This window comes from Geotrypetes seraphini, chromosome 7, assembly GCF_902459505.1.
Source record: "Geotrypetes seraphini chromosome 7, aGeoSer1.1, whole genome shotgun sequence".
In the NCBI taxonomy this organism is placed as follows: Eukaryota; Metazoa; Chordata; class Amphibia; order Gymnophiona; family Dermophiidae; genus Geotrypetes; species Geotrypetes seraphini.
The window spans coordinates 116,728,709-116,755,692 of NC_047090.1; the positions used below are offsets into that span (position 1 = coordinate 116,728,709).

A 26,984-nucleotide genomic window follows, 5' to 3' on the forward strand; every position below is an offset into this window, starting at 1 on the left:
TAAATATATAAGTGCTCAGTGTCTTATCTCCTGCATGAGAGCCACAGCGAGATCATTTCGGGACCATCATTGCATTTATGGGTCCCTTATTACACATTGGGGTCCTTTTATTAAGCTGCGCTAGCGGGGTGAGCGCGTCAGACATTTAATCACGCGCTAACTCCTGCGGCAAGCAAAAAACCTAACGCCTCGTCAATGGAGGCGTTAGGGACTAGCGCGGCAGGCGGTTTAACGCACGGTATTCCGCGCGTTAAACCCCCCCTACCGCGCCTTGATAAAAGGACCCCATTGTGTCTGATCTCAAAACAAAAAATCATCCTGCTTGTGCTTATTTACTTTTTTACATTAATCAACTATTGAATATTGCACTTATCTTGTTCGGCATGGATGATCAAACTCGTGGCCCTGCAGGCTTGCTTTTCCAATGGGATTCAGTGGATAATTATGTGCAATCTGTGGAATGGTGCAAATATGCAAACTATTGAGCTTTCTCTACATTCCAATAGTTTGACAAAAGAGGCCTGTTACCTATGATTCCTATGACGAATTTCAGTATGTCCGCTTGATATTTGGATTGAAAAAGAGCGACCATGTTAGCCCCTAGTACAGACTGCTTCACTAGCTACCAATGGAGGCGCGAATAATATTCAAGTTCTCTTGCATATGTTTCAAACTGGTTTGGGGACTAGCACCTACATACCTGCTACCTCACTTCATTCTATACAGCCCTACAAGACAAACCAGAAACAGCAATCTATTTGCATACCCAAGCATTACCGGCTGCAAATACAAAACCTTTCTGGATAGAACTTTTATGTACCAAGCAAACAAACAACACTGGTTAGACAGCTACATAAATAGAGCAAGACTGACATATAATGCCTTTAGAAAAGCCATAAAAACTGCCTTATTCAACAGAAATATCACCTAATAAAAGTATCTACACCTAACACTAAATATGCCCACTCCTGCTTTTAAATCTGAAATGTCTAACATTTGCTAACAGTCAATATATTATATTTCGGTGCCTTTGTAAGATTCTGTTTGCTGTATATACTGTATTTCACTATCTTTTGTAAGATTCTATATGCTGAATCCCGGATTTCTACATATTGTAACTTGCTGACTGTCCAGCTCTCTTCGGTGTGAACCGCCTAGAAGTCTCACGACTATGGCGGTATAGAAGAATAAAGTTATTATTATTATTATTATGATTAGTCGTATTTTCATCAGTTTTCTGCTTCAAGTTCCCCAAGGTGTTCCATGATAACCATAGTTTCTACTCCATGATAAGTTATTGCTTGCTTAGGCTCTAATATTTTTTTTTTAATTCTTTGGGTGATCTAGTCAGTGGAACAGACCTACCAATACTGCACAAAGCAGGACATCTGCTTTCCAAAAGTTGTGCTGAGCGAAGAGGAGCGAAAGAATCCTAAGGAGTGCTATGTGTTTGTGGATGACGAGAACCCCGAGGCCCCAGTTATCCTTCACTTCCCCTTGGTGAATGACACGTTCAAGAAGTACAAGGCACCTGGTGAGTCCATTTGGAGACAGTGGAAACAAAAATAATCTAAATTCAGGAAAACCTAATAAAGACAGTTTCCATGCTGGAAAGAAAGCAAAATTAAATTACAGGCAATTTTTTCTTGGTTTTACAATTTGACAATTTCAGTTATAATGTGCTGCGAAAAACGTTTGCTCCGTTTAGTGTGCCAGAGCTAAAACTAAACTAAATGCTCCTTTTACTAAGGTGCGCTAGCGTTTTTAGCGCACGCGGCAGATTAGCACGCGCTAGCCCCCACGCGACACAGCTAGATGCTGGCGTTAGCGTCTAGCGCACGGGGCATTGTAACGCGCGCTATTCCGCGCGTTAAAGCCCTAAAGCAGCTTAGTAAAAGAAGCCCTAAGCCTTAATTTAGATACCGCAGCCTCTCCAAAAAGATAGAGCTCGGCACGGTTTACAGGAACTTTAATATAAGGAAGTAGCGAGATTTACATTTTTGAGAATAGCCAGATGCTTTCGGAATAATTGGAAGGAGCCCAGATTCCCCAGCAGGGCAGGAAAGTTATTCCAAAGCTCAGTGATTTTGAAGAAAAGAGATTTCCCTAATTTTCCAGGCTAGATGGCGCCTTTTAACGAAGGGAAAAGATAGTTTAAATTTTTGGATGGATCAGGTAGTGTCAGGTCTCATAGAATTCCAAAATAGTGGAATTAGGGGAGGAAGAATGCCATGCAAGATCTTGAATGTTAGGCAGGCACATTTAAAGTGAATCCTAGAAATGACTGGAAGCCAGTGAAGTTTTGACAGAAGCGGGGAAACATGATCAAGTTTACTTTTGCGAAGATCAACCTAGCTGCAGGATTCTGGATCTGCTGAGAGACACTGAGATAGATCTTCTGTTTGCCTGTTCCCAGTTATAGGGAAATCCTGCATTTCTGCAACTTTTTAATTTGCTGGTGTGCACAGTATTTACATGTGGGTGGAGCAGGGGGGAGGGTGAAGGGGGAGTAGTTAATAAGGTGGGATGGTGAAGTGGGTTGGGTGTTCGAAATATATCTACAGGGATATACCTACTTTACACTGAGAAGGCAATTCTGGGATTCTTAATGTGCCCTTCCCAGCATGATTCACTTTATTCATGGCGGTTCGAGAATATACTGAGTAAGTATGATCCCTCTTCTTGCAGTTGCTCCTTGTTACCATCTAGTTTGCCCTTTCTTGCTAAAGTAAGAAGCATGCAAACAGCGGAACAGCTGAGAGGATCTGGGAGCATCAGCTTTCACTCTATCCCTATCCCACTCACTTCCTACTCCCTCAGTACTGCTGTGCAGGTAGAGGGATGAGAAGGATAGAAACATAGAAAGATGACGGCAGATAAGGGCTACAGCCCATTAAGTCTGCCCACACCATTTACCCACCCTCTTAAGTCTACTGACCCCCTAAAGTATAATTGTAATTATACTGTCACTCTACTGACCCGCTCATTCAAGTCCATACCCTAGTGACCCTATCCCTTGGCATGACCCTCGTAGGGATCCCACATAGGTATCCCATTTGTTCTTGAAGTCTGGGATGCTGCGTGCCTCGACCACCTGCACTGGAAGCTTGTTCCAATGCTCAATCACTCTCTCCGTGAAGAAGTACTTCCTGGCGTCTCCACGAAACTTCCCTCCCCTGAGTTTGAGCGGATGTCCTCTTGTGGTCGACATGGAAAAGAGATGACAGAGAAAAAAAAGAACAGGCTGGGGGGGGGGGGCAGAGATTTGAAAGCAAACTTTGGGGGACACAGGTAGAGCCACTATCGAAAGCTTTGTTGTAGTTGCTGAAATAGTTGAGAACTAGAAGGACTTTGGGAAATTCCTGAGGCAACAGACTGTTAAGTGATTTGCCCAGAGTCACAAGGAACAGGCTGGGATTGAACACACAACCTCAGGGTGCTGAAGCAGCAGCTCTAACCACTAGGCAACCTACTCCATGCCCGACAACATGGTATTAGAAATTCTTTTTAACTGCTAGATTCTAGCCAGATATTTCTTAACCTAATCCCCTCGCCCCCCCCCCCCCCCCCATCTCCATCCTCAGTCTGTGTAATCCTTTCCCTCTCCACCTGGCTGGCAGGAGAGAGGTGCTTCATGCTACTTCTGCTTTCACTACATTCTGTGGATTAAGCGCACAGTGTACCATAGGCTTGCGCGACCTCAAAAGATCCCATAATCGAGGGGAGTTGAGAGAGAGGCTCAAGCAAGTATGACGAAGGATAAGAGAAGACTGGAGTGGGAAGGAGGGTGACTAGAGAGAGAGAGAGTATTGTAAGGGTATATGGGAAGGGAGGAGGAGTGGGGAGACCCTTCCTCCAAAATAACTGGATGCCTCCACAAAGTTACTATCTGCAGATGGGCTTGATCTGTTATCATTCCTGTCTCAGAGAGAGGAATTAAGCATATTTTGTCACTGAATTTGTTTAATGTCAGGGTTTCAAGAGAGTCAAATCCTTAGAGCTCAGCACTAAAGAGGAACCTGACCCCTAATATATAGCCCAAGGGAGGGGCATGGGCATAAGAATTGTCATACTAGGATAGACTGAAGGCCCATCAAGCCCAGTATCCTGTTTTCAACAGTGGCCAACCCAGGTCCCAAATATCCAGCTAGATCCCAAGTGGTGAAACAGATTTTATGCTGCTTATCCCAAGCCATCTCAATAAATTAGCCAAACCTTTTTTAGTCCCTGCTAAGCTAACCGATTTCACCACATTCTCCGGCAACAAATTCCAGAGTGTAATTACACATTGGATGAGGAAATATTTTCTCCAGGTCAGGGTCGTTCACTAATGATGCACTTAGTATTATAGAATTTGGGGGTTCTGCGCCTAATTTCCATTTTGAGGATTTACATCAGGTTTCAACTGGTATAAATCTTCATGCCCAAAAGTTGGGCATGGATCCCAGCACTCCTTAATAGCGCTAGTGCCATTTACTGAATTGAGTCCCATATGTATACCTAATCGCTAGCTCTTATCCAGATACCAGCAAAGTTTGGATCAGTACCCAGATACAGTTAGGGCGGCCTTTTTGCTGTCCTAACATTATCCAGAACCCATTTGCAGGAGAATTCTACATAGTCTAGTCCCCATTAGGAACACAACATAGACCACGATACAGGTATTATATGTGTAAATAAGTAGGATGAACATAGTACACAATACTAGTATTATATGTGTATATACGTAGGATGATTGATTATGGTATAAATGTGTCTGTATTGAAAACCAACTCAGAAAACAGCAACTCTGTATTGTAACACCATTACAGAAGCTCATGTAAACTGCTCTGAATTGACTCCCCAGTCATTAGTAGCAGTATGGAAGCGTTCAATAAACATAAACATAGGGTGCCCTTTAGTTAGGCACCAGGATAGTGTGTGCTAAGATCCAGTTCTATAATGGTAGTTCCGCATACTAACTTAAGTAGAGGGCCCATCTTTAGTGTGAGTGCTTATACCAGTCAAAAGCTGGTGCAAATGCTCCCACCTACATACAGGCAGTTGGACGTGCAACTTATAGTATTCAGTAGCACGAGTGATCGGTGCTTTGCCCTGCCCAAGCCCCTCCTATGGGACTGCCCCCTTTGTAGCAGTGTGCACGAACCCGTAGAGACCCAGTTACAGAATAGGGCCTAAATACACGTTCGTCCAGAAATGACATTTTACCCTGGTTTGGGATTGGCTCACCTGCCTTCTTTCCCCATCTCCGTGCCTGACTTTGGGTGCCCTATGCAGAATTGCCCCCTTAGTGGGCTGAATCGCGCTGCTAACTGGGTGAGTCCTGGATCCACTGTAGCTCCACCTCTAGACTGCTTCAGTGCAATCGGGATAGGGCTGGGTGCTCAGTGGTCATTTTCAGCTGCATTATGTGGATATTGCCACTGAAAATTAGTGGCCAGCCTTCATGATTGACGCATATATGAGTAGGAGCCGCTTGTGCCACTAACTTTGTACTGAATATAGGCACCTGACTTTAAGTCATAGAACCTAAAACTGAAGTGCCTATATTTAAGCACCCAGCCCTGGAATATACATCTGACCTCCTAAACAAGGCTGGCCCAAGGGCATCTGATGCCCTGCATGAACCTTTAGCTGTGCCCCGCCCCCTACTGTAAATTCACCCCACCATCTGCACCCCCATTAATTTTGAAAATCAATATGAGGAAGGTAATATTTTAGTGCAAATAATATAGCAAAAGGAAAACTGGATTAATGGCCTAAACCATAAAGGATATATTTAAAGGCACTCGGAGCAGTGGAGACTGGGTGGAGAGGAGGAAAGTCACAGTAGTAATCCCAAAAAACTGTCAATAGACCATGACAAACCTGATAAACATCATGGTGACAGCGAATATCGAAAAAAACAAAACCAAAAAAGCCTGTCCCTGCTCCCCCATCCCAGCAGTGAAGGAACAGGACACTCATGAGCCTCAGTCACAATCATTGTCATCGGAATGGTTGAATGAAGGCACTGTGACTAAGACAAATCAATTCAGATGTGGGCACCACCATAGGTGTGAATTTTTATTATTCTTGGTTGCAGCTGGACTGCAAAAGATAGCTAGAGATGACAGAAAAAAGATCGAAAAGGGACCCCCTGTGTCAGGTGGCACCAACAGTTTTTTGGCCTTTGCAAGTTATGAGACGTAAAAGCTTTGTTGTACTATATCAAAATATCCCCAGAGATTTTGCATGCCCTCTTCTGCCTAGCTAAAAACAAGCACAGATTTCTATAGTGTGCAGTTTTATCATAGCTATTTGAGAAGTGAATATACATACATTCGGCCACCTGCATAGTTAGGAGGTGCAGAGTACATGGGTCATTTTAGTGTCAGCATGAAGAGCTGCTAATTTCCAAGGGAAAATGTGGGAGGTTTGAATTTTAAAAACCAACGGCAGTGCATGTGCATTAGAATCAACTCTGGACATTGCAAACGGCACAGGCTATTTAAAACGGCACGCAGCATCCCAGACTTCAAGAACAAATGGGATACCTATGTGGGATCCCTACGAGGGTCATGCCAAGGGATAGGGTCACTAGGGTATGGACTTGAATAAGCGGGTCAGTAGAGTGACAGTATAATTACAATTATACTTTAGGGGGTCAGTAGACTTAAGAGGGTGGGTAAATGGTGTGGGCAGACTTAATGGGCTGTAGCCCTTATCTGCCGTCATCTTTCTATGTTTCTATCCTTCTCATCCCTCTACCTGCACAGCAGTACTGAGGGAGTAGGAAGTGGTTCCAAATTCCTGTAGTGCAAATGAAAAACCTGGAAATCGCAAAGGATTCATTTGATTTTTTCCCTTTTTTGGTTTAGGGGTAAAGCGAAGTCCTGCTGAATTAGAAGACGGTGATGTGCATCTCACCAGTTCACAGTCACCTTATCGTTTACTGAATTTGACTTATAGCGAGCACAGCTTCAACCAGCTATTAAGCCTGACCGAATACAATGTTCAGAACAACAAGGATCTCATTTTACAGGCCTTCCGTACAGCGCTGGAACGAAGAAAACACGCAGTGGCAGCAGCATCAGGCAACAGTCACAGACACTGAAGCCTCTTAACACAAGAGGGGACTCTGCTACTCTACAAAATATCCATGGAGCTTGGTGGCTGACAAAAAGTTGTCTCCATCCTTTACTCATTGTTCTGTAGTTGAGGACCAGTTTCTTGTACTACAGATTTGTAAGGATGGCCTCTTCAGTTCAGAATGGGCACTCCTTATCCTCCTGCCACCATGTGCTAATTTTTTTAAACAATTAATACAGTGTGATCATTCTTGCTTTCTGTCTTATAACATAGACTACTACATATGATTTATCTGTTTACAGACTTCACAGTTGTTTCATATAACCCCAAAGTCTTGATTCATAAGATATTCTGCAATGGACAGGTGACTTCTTCTTGGGGGGGCATTCATCCAGCTTAATCTCAGAACATCACTTCTCTTAAATGTGGGGGCTCAGACTGTGCAGCCTCTCACAGGTAACAAGCGCAACTTGTGAGATGAAGTGAATTCTTAAATTTTGAGAACTGACTGCAGGCAGTGCCAGCTCCAAGGTGTGATCTGCACTCTATGGTGAGATGCCAGCCTGGCACTACAGTACTGCTACACCGAGCTCCACTACCCCTTCCCCCATTGAGTGGAACTGGACATTGCTCCTTTCCTTCTACCCATTCATCTAATCCTGGCATGACTATGACTATTTATGTTTTTAAAGAAAAAGAACATGGTAAACTCAGGGAATAGTTTTACTTGAACAGAGATCTGTGCTGTATGTATAAAGCGCTCATATGACCAGACAGTGCAGAATCTGAGTTTGTGCTGCATATTGTAATAAAAATAGAATTACATTTGACTTGATTTGAAAACCTTAATGACTGAATCCATCCTTGGCTGTCTGTATATGCTATGAAAGTCGTACATCACCATTACACTGACCATAGAAAAAGACTAGGGCACTACAGCCTTTCAATACTGTGAATCTAGTGACAGCCAAGAGCACTGGACACCACAGCGTGAGAGCTGGAGCACTGCACGCCACTTCTCAACCAAGACAAGCCACAGGGGCTGGAAACGTTCCCATAGACAAAAACACGAGCAACATTTCAATAGAGTTTGGATTTGTAAAATTCAGGGCCAGTATTAGACATACTGGAACCCAGAGCAGAAATGTGGAAAGGGGCCCCCAAGCTCACCAGCAGACTGCATCTCCTTCAGATTTAGGCTGGCTGTGGGGCCTTCTATAGCATGGGGTCTCAGGGCATCTGCCCTATTTGCACCCCCCTTAACACCAGCCCTGACTTTTGAAGGTTGCTGTAGGTTACACCTTCAGATAAAATTACAGCATTTTGTTTAACTGAAGCCTGTGTTTTTCACATCACCCCAGGCTTCACATCAATCATTGTTAACTGCACAGATCAGGGAAGGGAACCCAGAGGACACATGGGGAACCAGGGCAGATATAAAGTGTGGGTCCAATCAGTGCCAGTTACACAAGTTCTGACTCAGCCACATCAAACCAGTTCTTGAAAGGATCTCAGGCAATTGCCTTGTTTGCCCTTGCCAACAAAAGCAACTTTGGGAATAAAGACCTATGACCTATGTTTGGTTTGTTCCCCTGAGTTGCTGGCTCTCATATGAGAGGGACCAGGAAGCTCGGACTATTGCAGAGAGGCTTTGACAGCGCTCTCAAGACTCCTTTTACAAAGCTGCGGTTAATCGCCCCGACGTACATAGGGATTTAATGGGTGTCAGAGCATTTGAAGCATGGCAGCTGCTACCGTGGCTTTGTAAAAGGGGCCCTTAGGTAGATATAAACTGTAAATAAAGGTATTTTCCAGCTAATTAGGGAGACTTTGAAGGTACAAGAACATCAATTTTTATCAAACACAATTTAAATAAAGTCTAGTCAAAACGCATCACCAGGAAAAGTCACTTCGGTCCTTGAAAGTAGAGGGAATTTTAAAACACAAAGCAAGAGTAATGTGCGTTATATATCCCCAAAACCAACAAAAGGTATTTATTGGATAAAAAAAAAAAAAAAACCCCAAAATCTAATTCTCCAAGTCATCCCTGCTTGCTCTTGGATTCTCCACCTGTTTCTGAATCTTTTCTGCACTATGCCAGAAATGTGCAGTGATAGTGAGGGGGAGACCCTATGGCCAGTACACTTGGATATTTGAAGATGGGGGCAGAAATGAAAGCAGGCAGTAATTATTAGAAGTCTGGGAAAAGGAAAGAAGGGCTCCAATTGGAAGAATGCCTGGGGTGAGTACGGGGCTAAGAGTCTTTGCTATTTTCCTCTCTCATATTGTGTGTGGTGTCCAAGACACAACAGTGACAGGTAATGAACTACTGAGACACTCAGTACATGTGTTGACTCTCCTGGCACAAGTGATAAAAGCAGCTAAAGTAGTATGAACAAATTCCTGGAGGAAAGGTTCAGGAAGTAAAGTGGACCTGGGGAATAGCCACATCTTATTCCTGGTTTAAGCAGCATGAAATTGTGCTATGTTTTGGTCTCTGCCAGGTACTTGTGAACTGGACTAGCTGCTGCTGGAAGCAGGATACTTAGGCTAGATCGACCCTAAGTCTGACTCAGTACAGCAGCAACTCTTAGGTTGATGTCATATGTTTTCCCAGTTAAAAACCAAACAACACTGTGGTGTGGTCAATGCCAAAAAACGGTCCAGTCTCTCACAGCAATGGACCTTGGTACCACAATAGTACAAATGTTTCCAGCAAAACAGTGTGGGACCAGTCTCTGGACTTCCAGAGGTTAAAACGATAATGCTTATTGATACAAAATTAAAATGCAATACATAATATAAGAGCCAACATTATTATGTATTGCATTTTAATTTTGTATCAATAAACATTATCGTTTTAACCTCTAGAAGTCCAGGGACTGGTTCCACAGTGCTTTGTTGGATACGTTTTCCTAGGGCATGCCATGCTTACACTGAGCACAGTACCTCCCTCTCATTGTCCTAGGCTGGAGTACTGTGGCATACGGCCCAGTGTATTAAGAGTGTGATTTCCCTTCTTCCCATTGGCATGGGATTGGTCACGCACTGACCATCTCCCTTGATGATCCTGGCTCTCACCTCTTTCTCCTCTAGCATATTCTTTATTAAATAGCCCCACCTAGGGTTGCCAGATTTCCTCTTTATAAAAAAAAAAAAAAAGACGGAGGACACCTCGCCTTCCCTATTCTGCCCCCAGCTGAACCTCCTGTCTCTTGCGCAGATGTTGACACAATGATGCCACGTGCATGTGTGCACACGTATGAGGTCATTGCATTGACATCCACACATGCGCAGAGGGCCTCCAGATGTGGCTCAGAGTATGGGGATATCCAAAACCCGGTCAAACTGCCAGGTTTTGGAAATCCCTCCACAGTCCTCCAAAGAGGACATGTCCGGGTTTTCCTGGACATTTGGTAACCCTAGCCCCACCTCCTGGGAACAAAGGCTCTCTTTCCTGTCCAATAACTTTACAATGATCTGTAGTATTGTGGAGAAAGCATATAGCAAAGAGTTGTAAGGAGAATAAAACAATTAGCTTTGTGTGACTGAATCCTGGGGGTAAAGGGCATTAGAGTAGCCTAATGGTTAGTGCAGTGACCTGAGATCCAGGAGAACTGGGTTCATTCCCACTGCCCTCTATTGCTCCAGGTACAAAATAAGCACCTGAATATAATATGTAAACTACATTGTTAGCAACTGCAAAAAGGTGGTATAACAAATCCTCCCCTCTATTCCAGAAGGTCCACCTGCCAAAGCCTACAGCCTGAGGTCTAGAGGCAATGGACACTGCAGAGTGGTTCACGATAGGGTTACCAGACGTCTGGGAAAACCCAGACATATCCTCTTTTTAGAGGACCGTCCAGAAAGTCTGGACGGACTTTCCAAAACCCAGCAGTGGTCCAGGCTTTGAAAAGCTAACCTTGGTTATGGAACAACTTCTCTGGGCTGTGTGAAGAAATGCAGCAGTGCAGCCCAAGTACCATAAAAGATATAGTCCGAACACCTCCAAGGAGGCCATGGGACAGTGCAAGAACCACCTCTGCTTACCTTGAAAGCAGCTTGAACTGCTCACAGCATCCAGCCGCATCACAAGTACACATTGGAGCAGACGCAGCATCTTACTTAGTAACATAACAACATACTGTAGTAAATGACAGCAGATAAAGACCTGAACATTCCATCTAGTCTGCCCAATAGTCACACTCATTATACATTTATTGTTAAATTGTCTTTTTTCTTTAATATTTCCAAGCAATAGACCATAGAAGTCCACCCGGTACTGTCTTTAGGTTCCCACTGCTGGATTTGCCATTGAAGCTCACTCCAGCCTTTCTTCATCATCCTGTCCCTGGAGCTTCCATCAAAGCCCTCCCAGCTCATCCTAAACCAAATCACCATATATGGGACACAGACCGTGCAGGATTGCCCAATACGGGCCTTAGTTTGTTTTATACCATGCATTTTCTAATTAGAGATCCTCTGTGTTCATCCCAAGCTTTTTTGAATTCCATCACCATTTTCATCTTCACCATCTCCCTTGGGAGGGCATTCCAGGTATCCACCACCCTCTCTAAGAAAAATAATTTCCAAACATTACTCCTAAGTTTGCCATCCCACAACCTTAATTCATGTCCTCCAGTTTTACCATTTTCCTTCTCTGGAAAAGGTTAGTTTCTATATTAAGTATTTTAAATGTATGTATCATATCTCCCCTGTTCCTCCTCTGCTCTAGTGTATACATATTCAGGTCTTCCAGTCTCTTCTTGTATGTCTTTTGGCGCAAGCCTCATACCATTTTTGCCATTTTTCTCTGGACTGCTTCAAGTCTTTACATTCTTAGCCAGATACATTCTTAGCCAGAAACTGAACACGGTACTCAATGTGGGGCCTCACCAATGACCTGTATAGGGGCATCAACACCTCTCTCTATACAGTCCAGCATCCTTCTGACTACAGCCACCATCTTGTCACACTGTTTTGTCACCTTCAGATCCTCAGACACTGTCACCCCAAGCAGTGATGTAGGAGGTGCCCAGGGCAGTGGAGCACCCCTGCACCCCACCCCCACTTCTTTCCTGCCGATTCTCTCCTGCTGCCAAGAAACACCTGCCTCACATGCACCCCCTGCAGCGGGAGAGATATCCACTCTCTCCCACTAGTAAATGACCCCCCACCACCACCCTACAAACACCTCCTCCTAGATGCACCATGAAGGGGCCTAAGGGTCTGATTGGCCCAGATGCCCCATAGGCGGGGCCTCAGACATCCAGGCCAATCAGAGCCTCAGGCCCCTGACCAGATGCACCGTGAAGGGGCCTAAGGCTCTGATTGGCCCTGGTTTAAAAGGCCCCTCTCATGGGAGGGGTCTTAAACAACTTGGGCCAACCAGAACCTCAGGCCCCTCTCTGGTGCATGCAAATTTAATGAATCTTTGCTGCTGTCCACCGACAGCATTTATGATTTTTTGAGAATGTCTCACATTTTTCAGTTCGCTATCAAAATGGCTGTGATAGCAGACCGTCGCTTTTTAATGCATTTTTTTGAGCATCCTGGCCTAGGTCACTTCCTTTACCAGGCCTCCTTCTTTTGACCATCCTACCAAAACTACACAATAGGAGGAGAAGGCCTTCACGGTTTCTGAGCCACAGGTCAGGCTATGTGGGATAGCTATGTGGCTGACAACGTAAATCTTTTTTTTTTTTAGCCAGTTATTTGCATAATTTTATGGACAGAATACAGCATTGTGGGTTCTTCTCAAAAATTTAATGCATACATAGAGATGTGAGGTTAGGGGCAGGCCAAGAACTGGCAGAACATTATATGTCGAGTGACAATATTCTACCACTCTAAGGATACTTTAGCCCTCAAATTCTAAACAGAAGGAAAGGCAGGTGAGGGGCAGTCCAAAAAGTTAGGCGCAGGGTTGCAAAATAATGGCCATTCACACCTAACTTTGGGCGTGGTTATTATGCTAGCTTCTGTGAGGCTTAAGTCCTTAAAGCGCTTCTTTTTCACTGAGCTCTTATTCTATAGAGATTGAAAGCTGTTGAAGTAAGGTTATCAGACGTCCGGATTTCCCCCGGACATGTCCTCCTTTTGAGGATATGTCCGGGGGTCCGGATGACTTTTCAAAACCCAGCACTTTGTCTGTGTTTTTAAAAGCTTCAATGAAATCACTGTCAGGAAGGAGGGCATCTGTGCATGCGCGGATGTCTTCCTGCCCGACGACAGCAGGCAGCAGGAGGGCAGGGATTATGCTAGGGCGGGATTGGAAGCAGAACTGGGGCATAACAGGGTGGAACTGTGCGGGCCTAGGGGTGAGTCTAGGGATCCGGATATTCCAAATGGAAAATCTGGTAACCCTATGTTTAAGGGCTCAGTATGGATCCTTTTGATGCCTAATTCTAGCTGCACTATATATAGAATTACACCCCCTCCCCCCACCCCACATGTATAAGATATTTAGGCCTGCAAAATGGCAGGCCCAACTTCTGTGTATGAGTGGATTTTATGAAAAAGTATAAATTTTTCTCCATTATGGCAATAAGGTAATAACTTTTTTATTGGACTAACTCAATGCATTTTATGATGAGTTTTTGAAGGTAACCCTTCTTCTTCAGATCAGAAATAAGCAAGCATCGGTATATATAAGGAAAACATGAAAGCATTTCAGTGATAGTTTCACAGGAAGAGAGGTGGATGGGCAGGAGGCAGACTGTTTATGCAATAATTTCTTTTGGATTTTATTATTTGCTTACATTTAGTTTATTATGCAAAATATTAATATAAATATTACCTACCATCTTCCCCAGTTTTACCAAGACAATTATGATTTTGGTATGGATGAACTAAGTAGCAGTTGGGTTTAAAAAATCAGTGCCAGGTTTTAATCCACAGCTTGGAGACAGTCTGCCCAATATTCAGCAGCATTTTACCATCCAGGAACAGCTCTGTTCTCCAGCCATTGCCCTCCTCACCCTTACCAATGATAACTCTCAACTCTCAGTTGGGCAAGCTTGCCCTAGTGGGAAATATAGTCACTTCCACTTTGGATTTTTGGATTGCGCTCACCCATTTTCAGGTGCACTAGTTATTGTCCTATCCCCAGAGGGCTCACAATCTAAGTTTTGTAATTGAGACAATGGAAGAGGTGCCAAATTACCCAGTTCCGGGCTGGAGAATTTTTGGCCAGTCCTGATTTTGTGCTTATATCCCAAAGCAGCTTAGGATTTGTAGGCCCAATCCTACCCATTGAAATTAGTGTTGTAAGTCCTATACATGCACCAGGGTAGAGTGGTCAGAAATCCAGGACTGTACTAAAATCTGAGTAACCTGGCATCTCTGCAATGGTAAGCTAAGTGATTTGCCCAAGACCAGAAGGTCTGCAGTAAGATTTGAACTGGGCTTCCCTAGTTCTCAGTCTGCTGCTCTAACCATTAGGCTCCTCCTCCCACTCCAATGCCATAAGAAACAATTCTAAAACTCAGCTCCTTCCTGCCATACTGCATTATGTGTTTGGAATACAGAGTGCAAGGGTGACTGCCAGTCATTCAGAGCTGATAATTCTTAGCCGTACCAGCAGAGTCCCGGGAGGAGTACTGAATCCCCTCAGCAGCTTTCTTGTTCTCTTCAGATGCGGCCTTATGTCGAAGTCGAAAGGAAGGTGTCCTCCTGTAGAGATACAAATTGCAGAGAAGTCAAAAACTGTTTATTTAATGTGACATACCGGTATATTCACTGAGAAATCAACTGCAAGCTGCATGTGACTGCTAAAAAGGGCTAAGGATGGAGTGAAAAATCTTATTCAGCTTTCAACTTAAGTGGAGTCTGAATTAATCTGCTCACATGCTGAAAGGGCATTGCTGGGAGTAAGAATAGAGGGTTTAACACTTTCTCAATCTAAACTTTTGAACTTGGTATTGACATTAGCTCAGCAATGGCGTACGCTAAATGTTCCTACTTAGAGATGCGAGGAAACGTTTAGGAATAGCAAGTGAAAAATATAGACTTTCAGCCCTTTTAACTAATCAATGGGTAAAATTTAATGACATATGGGAGACTTACATTGAATTGGAAAAAGAAGCTTTAAGAAGAATTATTCTACCCTAAGGTTTTGGAACCAGGTCTCCTGGGAGGGAGGTGGGCGAGACAGGGAATGGAACTGTTTTAATTTTAGTATTGATAAGATGCATTCTCCTTATTAGCTTATTAAATTTATGAATTATATTCAGTGCTAATTGTGTTTTGCACTGAGATTATTGAATTAAAATTATTAAATAAAGAATTTTTTTTAAAAAAGAAAAATCTTATTCTACACAATGCTGTGGCTCTTCCAACTATAGAAGGCAAGACTGACAAAGGTTCAATATGATCATTCAATGAAAACACTGTCAGGTCAATATTCAAGTGATTTAACTTGACAGAAACAGCTCCTGGCTGGTTAAACTGTTTGTTTGGGGCTAACCAGTCTTTTTCAGCAGCACTAGTGGCAGTTAATGCTGTTGAAAAGGCCTGGTTAGCACCCAACTCAAAACCAACTATTCTGGGGGTGTTCCAGGGGTGGAGTCAGCACTTAACTGACCAAGGTAACCACATAAATAGGACCAAATAAAATTCAGACCTATCTTTATGTGGTGCCCTATAGATGGTGAAATGATGAATTTCACACTTAGCTGGTTATGCTTTAGCCTGCTACACAAACCTGGAAATTCAATGCCGAAACTGAACATGGCCCAGCATTGAATTTTTGGACATAACGCCAGCAACAATCAGCAAAATGTGCTGCCAGCTGAATACTAACCCCTAAATATATTAAACAAACATCTTTTTGCACAGTCCTGGAATTCACAGCTCAGCGTGCTCTGAATTTGCCTTCAGATGCTGGCTTAAAATCTTCAAGGGGTTTCCAGGTTCTATACCATAAAACTCCTGCAAATGAGAAGAGGGCTTTCCACATCACAGTGCTTTGAAAATATTATATATAAAACACTCAGGCAGCTGGGGAAAAAAAAGAAGCAAAGAGCATCTAATGAATTGTTCTTGCTGTCTCCCAGTCTTTTAAGCTAGCGGCTAGATAGCAGGCTGAGAACCAAGAAAGCCAGGGTTCAAATCTCACTGTGACTCCTTGTGATCTTGGCCAAGTAATGTAAACCACTTGCATCCCATGTACTAACTAAATGTATCTTTATTGTAAACCGTTTCTATCCCATGTACTGTCAAATGTATCTTTATTGTAAACTGCTTCGAACTTCACGGTATAGCGGTATATAAGAAATAAATTATTATTATTAACCCTCCTTTTAGGTAACAATTCTATACCTGGGCACCACGGGTTAGGTGCCCCAATGGTGTGTGCTGTTTGTCAATTCTGTAATGGCATTTTGGTGTCAAGATGGCGTTATAGAATACCAGCATAAGCCGCCATTGGCACACCTTCATTTCCCCCAACCATAGACATATGTGATGATACGTGAGGTCACACCACACCTAACTTATACAGGGTTTTTCAAAATGATTTATCCAATTTCAAATGAGGATAATTCCGCACTTATCACCATGTATTAACTAGGTATACACCAAATAAAACATTACATCTCCATAACTGACAGCGAGTGAAAAATGGCAGAAGGCTTTTTGGGCCTGATTCTATAAACCGCACCTAACTCGTAGGTGCTGGTTTGCTTGGTTGTCAATCAACTGCTAGGCTTCCTTTGTGGAATCATACTTGGTGGCACATAGGCATCCTTAAGCAATGCTGCGCATCACTGAGATAAGCTCTGGTATATTAGGCTAGGTTTTATCTGGTCTAATTTACCAGCGCCTAACTTGCATGCCTAGCCATGCCTAAGTTTATCATGTCTATTTTTTGCCCCTAAAGAACGCAGGGTAGAGCCAAAAACTCTTCCACTAATCATATAATCAGGTAAACCTCAAGGGGGGAGGACATCATGCAATGTTTAAATTGTCAGTCTCTTATAACACCATTATTCCAAATCCCCATCTTGAAGGTGATCAATGTAATCATCTGTCCAACCCCACCTGTAGCAAATAATCAGTCCTCAAAACTATAAATGAAAAAATGGTCCAAATATTCCAAAATTGATTGGATAAATAAGCATAAATAATTATACAACGACAACGCTTACCTTAACAGTGCATCTTCATTCCAGCATTGGCACAAATTAATCACTCCCAAAACTATCTACTTCGGGGATCACTCCATCAGTTGTCGAGCTGACTCACATTGCCACTACAGTGTTCTAAGATGGCTGACTCATACGGATGATTACATTGATCACCTTCAAAATGGGGATCTGGAATAACTGGGCATTATAAGAGATCCTATCATCTGACAATTTAAACATTGTATGACGTCCTCCCCGCCTGAGGTTTACATGATTAGTGGAAGATTTTATAGTTCTACCCTGTGTTCTTTTTGTGGTTATTGACTATTATGTGGGTGAGCATTTTTTGAATTGCCATGTTCTACGGTATTCTTTGCCTCTAACCACGCCTACTTTTCAGATAGACGTTAGGTGTCGGAGGGCACCTCGACTTAGGCGTTGTGTGGATATCCATGCATAACCTTAATTAGTAATTTAAAAAATTGATTTTTAATTGATTTTTGATGGTGTTGTCAATTACCGTACCATTTAACCATTTAAAAAAACAATTTAGTTACCGGTATGTGCAGATTTTAGTTAGATGTCACAAGGCATCCACGATTAGGGTGCCTAGTGGCACCTAACCTTGGTACCTTTTATAGAATCAAGCCTTTTGTGTGCTACAATTTTTGAGGTGTGAATTGGTAGTCACAGTGCAGTATGAGATTTGTTGACATTACAGATTTTGGTATCATCCACAAAGATTTGCCTCTTTATGGATGATACCAAAATCTGTACAAGAGTACACACCCCTGATGGTGTGAATAACATAAGGAAGAACCTAGCAAAGCTTGCTGAATGGTCTGAAATTTGGCAGCTAAGATTTTATGCTAAAAAATGCGAGGTCATGCATTTGGGATGCAAAAACCCAAAGGAACAGTACAGTTTACGGGGTGAAGAACTTTTGTGCACAAAAGAGGAGCGGGACTTGGGTGTGATAGTATGTCATGATCTTAAGGTGACCAGGTAGAAAAGGTGATGATGAAAGCTAGAAGGATGCAAGGGTGCATAGGGAGAGGTATGACCAGTAGGAAAAAGTAGGTACTAATGCTGCTGTATAAGACTCTGGTAAAACTTCATTTAGAATATTGTGTACAATTCTGGAGGCTGCACCTTCAAAAAGATATCAACAGGATGGAGTCAGTACAGAGGAAGGCTACTAAAATGGTGCGTGGTCTTCATCATAAGATCTCAATATACTTTGGAGGAAAGGTGGGAGAGGGGAGATATGATAGAGATTTTTAAATACCTACATGGCATAAATGCGCATGAGGCAAATCTCTTTCATTTGAAAGGAAGCTCCAGAATGAGAGGGCATAGAATGAAGTTAAGAGGTGATAGACCTGAATCAGGAATAATTCAAGGATATACTTTTTTACAGAACGAGTGGTAAATGCATGGAATAGTCTACTGGTAGAGGTGGTGGAGAAAAAGACTGTGCCTGAATTCAAGAAATCGTGGAACAGGCACATGGGATCTCTTAGGGAGAAGAGGAGATAGTGGATGCTCTGGATGGGCAGACTGGATGGATTATTTGGCCTTCATGTTTCTATGTTTATTTACTGGGTGCTCAGAGCATCTGTCAATGGTATTGGCAGTTTGAGAAAACTTACGCCATGCGACTTCTTCTTTTGGGGGTAAGTTAAGGATGTTGAGTACATGCTACCATTGCCCACAACCCTGGATGAGCTCAAAAATCACATTATTACTGCTGTGGAATCAGTGACAGCAGCATTCAAGCTACTAGTTCAATCACTAGTGTTAGGCCATTTGGATTTATTTATTTAATAATTTATATACTGCATACAACTATGTGGTTTCCAAATGACATACAAAGAATCTCGCGAGTTATACAGAATACTGCGGTCAGGCTTATTTTTCGTTTGAAGAAATATGACCATCTAACTCTCTGTTATCGGGAACTGCATTGGCTACCAGTTGAGGCATGTATTATTTTTAAGTTGGGTTGTGTCTATTATAAGTCTTGTTGGGTCACTCTCCAGCTTATTTTCCTTTGCTACTCACGTAAAGCTCATGCTTTTTTTTTGTTTTTCCATTGGTGAAGGGTTGCAAGTTCAAAAGATTTCATAAATGTATGCTTTCATATCAGGCTGCCAGTTGGGGCAAAGAATTCAAACAACTATCTCTTATCTCATATCTGGAATTTAGAAAACATTTGAAAAATTACTTATTCTCTAGATTTTGGGGTAATTAAGTTCCATGATGATTGCTCGGTTGTAAGTAGATGTAATCTTTTGTAAACCACATAGATCTATCTGCAAGGTTATGCAGTCTAGAAGTCAATTTTTATGTTATGTTATGTTATATGTTGGTGCGAGTATGAGAGGAATTCGGCTATCATCTTAACATTGCTCGTGTAAAATATGGAAAGTCACGTAGAGCACTTAGAAGTCGAGAGAAACAAAACTTGAACAGTTTATCCTTTGGTTGATGTATCACTAATCACTCTGTATTTGTTAAATTCAAAAAGACAGTAATTTGAAATCAGATGAATCATTTTGAAAAACCCTGTATAATCTGTCACTTGGTGCCCTGCCCATGCTTTGCCTATGTCTATATCCCCTTTGCACCAACACGCAAGGCTACTAACTCACGGCCTTTTCTCATAAGCGGCAAGTAGAGGCACCAAGTCACAGAACTGCTCTTCATGATTGTAAGTTCTCTTGGGACAGGAAAATACCTACTGTAACAATGAAAGCTGAAAGAAACTAAATCCAAAATAAATTTTTAAAAATGTTAAAGCCTTGAAAATCAAAGAGGAAAAAAGGGGGGGGGGTCCAACCTAGTCTGCAGTGAAATAAGCAACCAGGAGCAAACAAACCAAAACTGCAGAAATGTACAACGATGTAGGCAAAATTTGCTAGAATTTACAGGATTTAGTGACTCTCGGTGTGACAAATCATCTGTTTGTTTTCACTGTATTTTTCAACATTTTTTGTGACATATGTTCTTTTTCCTTTTCTACCATGGACCCCTGATGAAGGTTGTCCGAAACACGGACCGTGTTGGGTCCCTTGTTTGGTAAAAGGTTTTTAATATATTTTGGTTGTCACAAATAAATTTTGCCTACATCGTTGTACATTTCTGCAGTTTTGGTTTGTTTGCTCCTTGTTAAAGCCTTGAAAATCCACACAGTCCCACATGCTGGATAAAGCATAAGAATAACCTTACTGAGTCAGACCAATGGTCCATCTAGCCCAGTATCCTGTTCTCATGGTGGCCAATCCAGGTCACTAGTACCCGGCAAAAACCCAAAGAGTAGCAACATTTATGCAAAACAGCTGACCCCTCAATGCTCTACCAGAAGATTTTTAGTCCTCCTTCCTTTCTACCTCAGTCAAAACATGGTCTGGGTTTCTGGTCTAACTGGAAATTTATATACAGGATTGAAGGGATGTGCCTGTGAGTCCATGTGGACTGCCAGATCTAGCAGGGTAAACTGGAGGTCCAGAGGAAGGAAGGAAAAGTAGGTCCAAGGGGAAGAACAGCCCTGTTTCTCAGGACCACATCCACTCCTTTAGTAACTCTATTTGAGGTTATGGGAACCAGTGAAATGTAAGAGACACAAAGGGCGGCACTTACAGATCACTTTTGGGCCTTGACCCCATGGATGCAGTTGCAACAATGTCTGTAACCCTACTGAAGCATCTTATAATGACATGCATATGGCCGGGTTAAGACCCCAAACTTGGCATGCAATAAACTGTTTGGAGCCATGACCCACTATGAAACCCTGACATGATTTTATAAGGCGGTGCCTAGTTTTAATATGAACAATGCATGACATGTTGGTATTTTAGTCATTTATGTGTGTAAATGGCAAAGTATAAGCGTACAGGATCTCATATAAAATACTGACCAGTGCATGGTCCGCCTTTCACCGTAGTAATGCACAGAGGTGGAATTTCAGCAAAACAATGGCTGTGTGAGCAACTACTTATATGGATTGGATGTTTGTTTTGACACTCGGGGCAAAGTCTTCACATAAAAAGTGCTTGTGGACTTTGCCCCAAGTTAAATAACTTGGAAAACTGGCTCTGCTGTGTCTCGGATGCACTTTCTACACAATAACTTCCAAACATCCAGTTCTGTTTTACAAGAAAAGTGATTCCCTCGTGCGCACAGAGAGTTAGTTACCTACCTGGGTAGAAGGTCCTTCTTAGTTTGTCTTTCTGAAGATCCTTTGGAGCTTGTTGGTCTTAAGGTCTCGGCAGTGGGGGATCTTGCCTGATGCATTTGACTAAGGAAGAAATAAGAAAGGGGACCCGTCGCCAAGTTACAGAAACATTGCCACAATAAGGGATAAGCTCTGAATGCACACCAGTATAATAAGGGCCTCATATTCACAAAATGCTTAGCCCTTAACAATGCTCAAAGCAATCTCAGAGGTAGTCCATCTAGCCCAGTAGCCTGTCTTCACGGTGGCCAATCCAGGTCAGTAGAACCTGACAAAACCCCAGATATTAGCAACATTCCATGCTACTGATCTGGGGCAAAGAGTGACTTCCCCCACATTTGTATTAATAGCAGACGATGGACTTTTCCTCCAGGAAACCATCCAAACCTTTCTTAAAAACCAGATATGAGATTCACTCTTACCACAATCTCTGGCAATGCGTTCCAGAGCTTAATTATTGTCCGAGTGAAAAAATATTTGCTCCTATTGGTTTTAAAAGTATTACTCTGTAACTTCATCAAGTGTCGCCTAGTCTTTGTAAATCTTGATGCAGTAATAAATCAATCCACTTGTACCCATTCTACACACTCAGGACTTTGTAGACTTCGATCGTATCTCCCCTCAGCCGGCTCTTTTCCAAGCTGAAGAGCCTTAACCTCTTCAGAATTTCCCTATATGAAACAAGTTCCATCCCCTTTATCATCTTGGTTGCTCTTTGAACCTTTTCTAGTTCCGCTATACTTTTCTTGAGATAGGGCAACCAGAATTGAATACACTATTCAAGGTGAGGTCGCACCATGGAGCAATACAGAGGCATTATAACATTCGTAGTCTTGTTAAACATCCCTTTTTTAATGACTCCCAGCATCTTGTTTGCGTTTTTGGCTGTCACCGCACATTGAGCAAAAGGTTTCATTGCTATGTCTACTATGTCACCCAGATCTTTTTCATGAGCACTAACTCCCAAGGTGGACCCTAGTATCTGGTAACTATGATTTGGGTTATTCTTCCCAATGTACATCACTTATGTATTTTTTTAGCAATCTAGGCATAAACATTTGCACAAGCTCTATGGTTGATGTAAGTGGTTGCACCTCTACAAAAGCACTAGATTCAGTAAATTGGGTACCAAAAAAATGAGCACTGAGTGCCATTCTATAAACAGCACTCCAAATTGGGTGCCATTTATAAAACAGTGCCTTGCACCAGCATCCATGCTCGGTTTTGGGCCCAAGGTTTATACCAGCTGAATTAGGTGCAGATCTCCTGGTATTCTGTAATACCGCACGTCTCTTAAGTGAATTCATGTGGGATTTCTTAGCGAGAGGAAGAGATAATGGTTACTGCGGATGTGCAGACTAGATGGGCCATTTGGCCTTTATCTGTCATCATGTTTCTATGACCTAGCCATGCCCCTCCCATGGCCAAGCTCCTTTTCAGTTACACGCTAAAATATTTATACACTTATCCTTACAAGATGTGCATGTAAATTAAAATTGTTGCCAATTAGAACAATAATTGTTAGCATCCAATTATTGGTGCTAATTGGCTTGTTACTCAAACTGCATGCACAATATAAGTGCACGCCCAAATTTGAGTGCCATTTATAGAATTTGGGGTAAGTCTATATAGGAGAATAGAGCCTGCTTTCCTTTACAGAACAGACTCCAGATAGGTCCCTCAACGTGTCCAAGTGATAATATGATAAATCAAATGATAGAACTGTAAAGTTCTTTGCTCGATATTGTTTATCGAGAGCTTCTATACCGCTACTAATGACTGGGGAGTCAATTCAGAGCAGTCTACATGAGCCTTTGCAAAGGCACTACAATACTTGAGCTTCTGTAAAGGTGTTATGATACATTAGCTTCTGTAGAGATATTAACATTAGGCATGGGCTCTATACTGAAATACATGGAGCTCTGTGGTGGTGTTACAATACAGTATTATTAATACTGGCATGATTATGCCACAATCCATCATCCTACTTATGTTACTGGCACAATGATCATCCTAATTATATGCACATGTTTATACCAAATCAATCATCCTACGTATATACACATGTAATACTAGGTTTACTATTGCAGCGAAAGAAAGAAACACCTGAAATTAAACAGCACTAAGTATGGAGACACCATTGAGATAATATACTGAAACATGACAAGGAACAATAATAAGTGTAAAACTTCATCTGGTCCTGCTGCTGCAATGAATTAGCACTGGGCCGTTCTCACCTTGGAGTTTCTTCGGTCTTCAAGATCTCAGTCTGACCCTTAAAATCATGCCAATTATCGAGATCTGGGACACCAAGGAAAACAGAGTCAGTGCAGAAAGAGCCAGGATATTCTGAGGCTACGTGGTCTCCATGAGACAGTGTATAGAAATTGAAAGTCCCAGCATGCGAGTTGATCCAAAATTCCCTTCTATCCGTCTAGTTCTGTATGGGCATGCTAATGGCTACTGCAGTGGGCTGAGAACCTGGGGAACTGGGCTTGATTCCCACTGCAGCTCCTTGTGATCCTGGGCAAGTCACTTAACCCTCTACTGCCCCAAAATGTGAGCCCACTAGGGACAGGAAAAGTACCTGCATATAGTGTATGTAAACTGCTTTGATTGTATCCTCAGAAAGGTGGCATATCAAATCCACGAGCCTTTACTCTCTACACTGTATCTGGACACAGGACATTGGCATAGTAAGGGAGGGCAGGGGATGGTACACCCCGGGTGCTGTCTTGCTAAGGGTGTGGCACTCCTCCTCCTCCCCCTGCTCCTCTCCTTGCCACACGTGCACTCCCCTTGCGTTCCCCCATATCTTTTTTTTACTTCCTGGCACAAGGTTGCTGCCTGCTTCAGCATTGGTGCTCTCTCCGACGTCACTTCTGGGACCCGTGTCTAGGAAGTGACATCAAAGCGCAAGCCGACACTGACGTGGGCATGCTGCTCCCGCTGGAAAAGCTAAAAAGGTACAGGGGAAGGGAAGAGGGTGTGCGTGTCGGGAGGGGCAGGGAAAAGGGTGGAGGATGGGTGCCATTGCACCATTCACCCTTACTACGCCACTGCCACAGGACACAGAAAATAAACTCAATGAAGCTTTAAAAATTTGTAATCAAGATGTCATTGTCTTTGTAATTCCCCATATAATATATGGCTTTCTTGAGGGGGAGACTGTAGTGTAGTGGTTAAAGCTACAGCCTCAGTCCCCTGAGCCCACCAGGACAGACAGGGAAAAATGCTGAGTACCTGAATAAATTCATGTAAACCATTCTAAGCTCCCTTGTACAGAAAATTAAATAAATAAATAATCCGTTTTTGGATAAGTGCAATACAGAAATTCTGATTAGATTAGATTAGTTACCGTATTTTCACGTAGATAACGCGCACCCGTGTAAAACGCGCACACGGGTATAGCGCGCAGGAAACCTAAATATATGTAAAAAAAAATTTGTATACCGCACACACCCGTATACCGCGCATGCTGCCCCGACTCTCCTGTCGCCGCCCGACTCTCCTTTCGCCCGCCCCGACTCTCCTCTGGCCACCCCGACTCTCCTCTCCCCCTTGAAGTCCTGTCCCCACCCTGAAAGCCTGATGCCCCCCCGACGTCCGATTCACCCCCCGCAGGACCGCTCGCACCCCCCACCCCGAAGAACCGCTCGCACGCACCCGCACCCCCACCCCGAAGGACCACTCGCACGCACCCGCACCCCCACCCTGAAGGACCGCTCGCACCCCCACAGCCTCCTGACCCCCCCATCATGTAGACGCTCCTACCGGTGTCCTGCTGCTTCCTCTTGGTGGTCCCAGCCCTTCTGTGAGCCCTGCGCCTGCGCTGCTTCCTCTTCTGGCGGTCCCGCCCTTTCTCTGACATCAGAGAAAGGGCGGGACCGCCGGATGAGGAAGCAGCGCAGGGCTCATAGAAGGGCCGGGACCGCCAAGAGGAAGCAGCAGGACACCGGTAGGAGTGTCAACATGATGGGGGGGGGGGTCGGGAGGCTGTGGGGGTGCGAGCGGTCCTTCAGGGTGGGGGTGCGGGTGGGAGTGCGTGCGAGCGGTCCTTCGGGGTGGGGGTGCGAGCGGTCCTGCGGGGGGGGGGTGAATCGGACGCCGGGGGGGGGGAACTATGTAAAAAAATTTGTACAATGCGCTCACGCATATAACGCGCAAGGTTATGCACGGTTTGTAAAATCGTGTATAACGCGCGCGTTATATGCGTAAAAATAGGGTACATGGAAACGAGGATACTGAATTAAGATTCAGAAAAGAGCCTTGTAAATAAAAAGCTAAATACCATTCTTGAGAAACTATTTATTACCAGAATGGTGACATGGAAGATTCTCACTTGTGAGCCAGACTTTCATGTTCTTTTACAGTGAAGAAATAACCTACTCTTTGCAGTAGTTATGGAAGGCTTACCTTTACTGTTATGAAGGGCCTGGATCCACACGTCCATCTTCTGCGCAGAAGGGGCTGAAAAGAGATACTCCGCACCATCACTCAGCCTGGAAGAGCAGAGGAAAGAGGACAAGAATCAGCTCAGCTGTTCTGCAAATTCGTAAGAGCCATTCTAATATAAACTGCTACCATGAGGTCCAGGCAAGGGTAAAGACAGCCAGATGCAGTCATGGAACACCCAGAAATATGAGTGAGAGTCACTGAGAATCAACTTGGTAATACACATTTTTCTAAGGTTGATGTGGTTATGGTAAGTAACACAATGTGAACTGGCACACAATGCAGCATAGATGAGTATGGGCTCCCTGGGTTAGCATTCCTTGGATTAGCTCTAGCTGAGAGGGCAAAGGGGAAATTCTAGAAGTGGGTGCCCCACCACCACCATCATTTAGGCCCCCCAATGCTGCATGGTGAGAGCCTACTATATAATGGCATTCTATTATGGAATACTAGCGAAACCTGGCATTGAAAAGCCTAAAATTTAGGCCCCCACAGTTACACGAGTCACAGACCTGGCATAATGTAATGTAATGTAATGTAATTTATTTCTTATATACCGCTAAACTCCGTTAGGATTCTAAGCGGTTTACAGAAAATAGACAATAGTGTGCATTAAAATTATAAGTAATATAGGTTTACAGAGAAATATACATTAAAGGATACAATAAAAATAAGATAAATAAATAAAGAATAGGTACTTAGAAATTCCCTTACTGTTCCGAAGGCTCACAATCTAACTAGATGATGGCAGATAAACTGAAATAGCCTATCCAATGTGCCCAGAGGAGTTAGGGTTGCAAAGGGTTAAACTAAACCTGAAGCTTATAGACCACATCTTCTTTATAAAGATAGAGCTCAGCGCGGTTTACAAAAAATCCAAAGAAAGGAAAAGATAAGAATTGGTGATTTGTCTTTGATTACACTGATTCAGTCTGGTACATTGTTTTGGTATAACCACAGGTGTCTAAACGTAGTCACATACCCTTGTAAATATTAAGGCAAATCAATTCAAATAATCACATACCAAAACTCCTCCTAATCAGTGAAGCTCATAAATATCTGTATAATATCTGTATGCTTGTATAATTTTTCTC

General features: G+C 43.1%; 2 protein-coding genes across 4 annotated transcripts in view; one reads left to right on the forward strand and one right to left on the reverse strand.

Annotated features, from left to right (window-relative positions):
- The window catches only part of PLA2G4D (phospholipase A2 group IVD), a 45,752-nt gene extending 37,913 nt beyond the window's left edge, over positions 1-7,839 (forward strand). Inside the window, exons 15-16 of the mRNA XM_033951263.1 lie at positions 1,348-1,534; positions 6,861-7,839. Of these exons, the coding sequence (XP_033807154.1) occupies positions 1,348-1,534; positions 6,861-7,096 (423 nt within the window). The 3' untranslated portion in view covers positions 7,097-7,839. The remainder of the gene's footprint in view (positions 1-1,347; positions 1,535-6,860) is intronic.
- A 5,010-nt stretch (positions 7,840-12,849) lies between these two features.
- The window catches only part of SPTBN5 (spectrin beta, non-erythrocytic 5), a 349,132-nt gene continuing 334,997 nt past the window's right edge, over positions 12,850-26,984 (reverse strand). For 2 of the 3 annotated variants that reach the window (XM_033951047.1, XM_033951048.1), the window contains exons 68-71: positions 25,852-25,937; positions 23,673-23,736; positions 21,400-21,498; positions 12,851-14,745 (exon numbers count right to left, since the gene is read on the reverse strand). In XM_033951047.1, coding sequence (XP_033806938.1) covers positions 14,625-14,745; positions 21,400-21,498; positions 23,673-23,736; positions 25,852-25,937 — 370 coding nt within the window. In that variant the 3' untranslated portion in view covers positions 12,851-14,624. Of the gene's footprint in view, positions 14,746-21,399; positions 21,499-23,672; positions 23,737-25,851; positions 25,938-26,984 lie in introns of all 3 variants that reach the window. The other variant, XM_033951049.1, reaches the window with a different exon arrangement.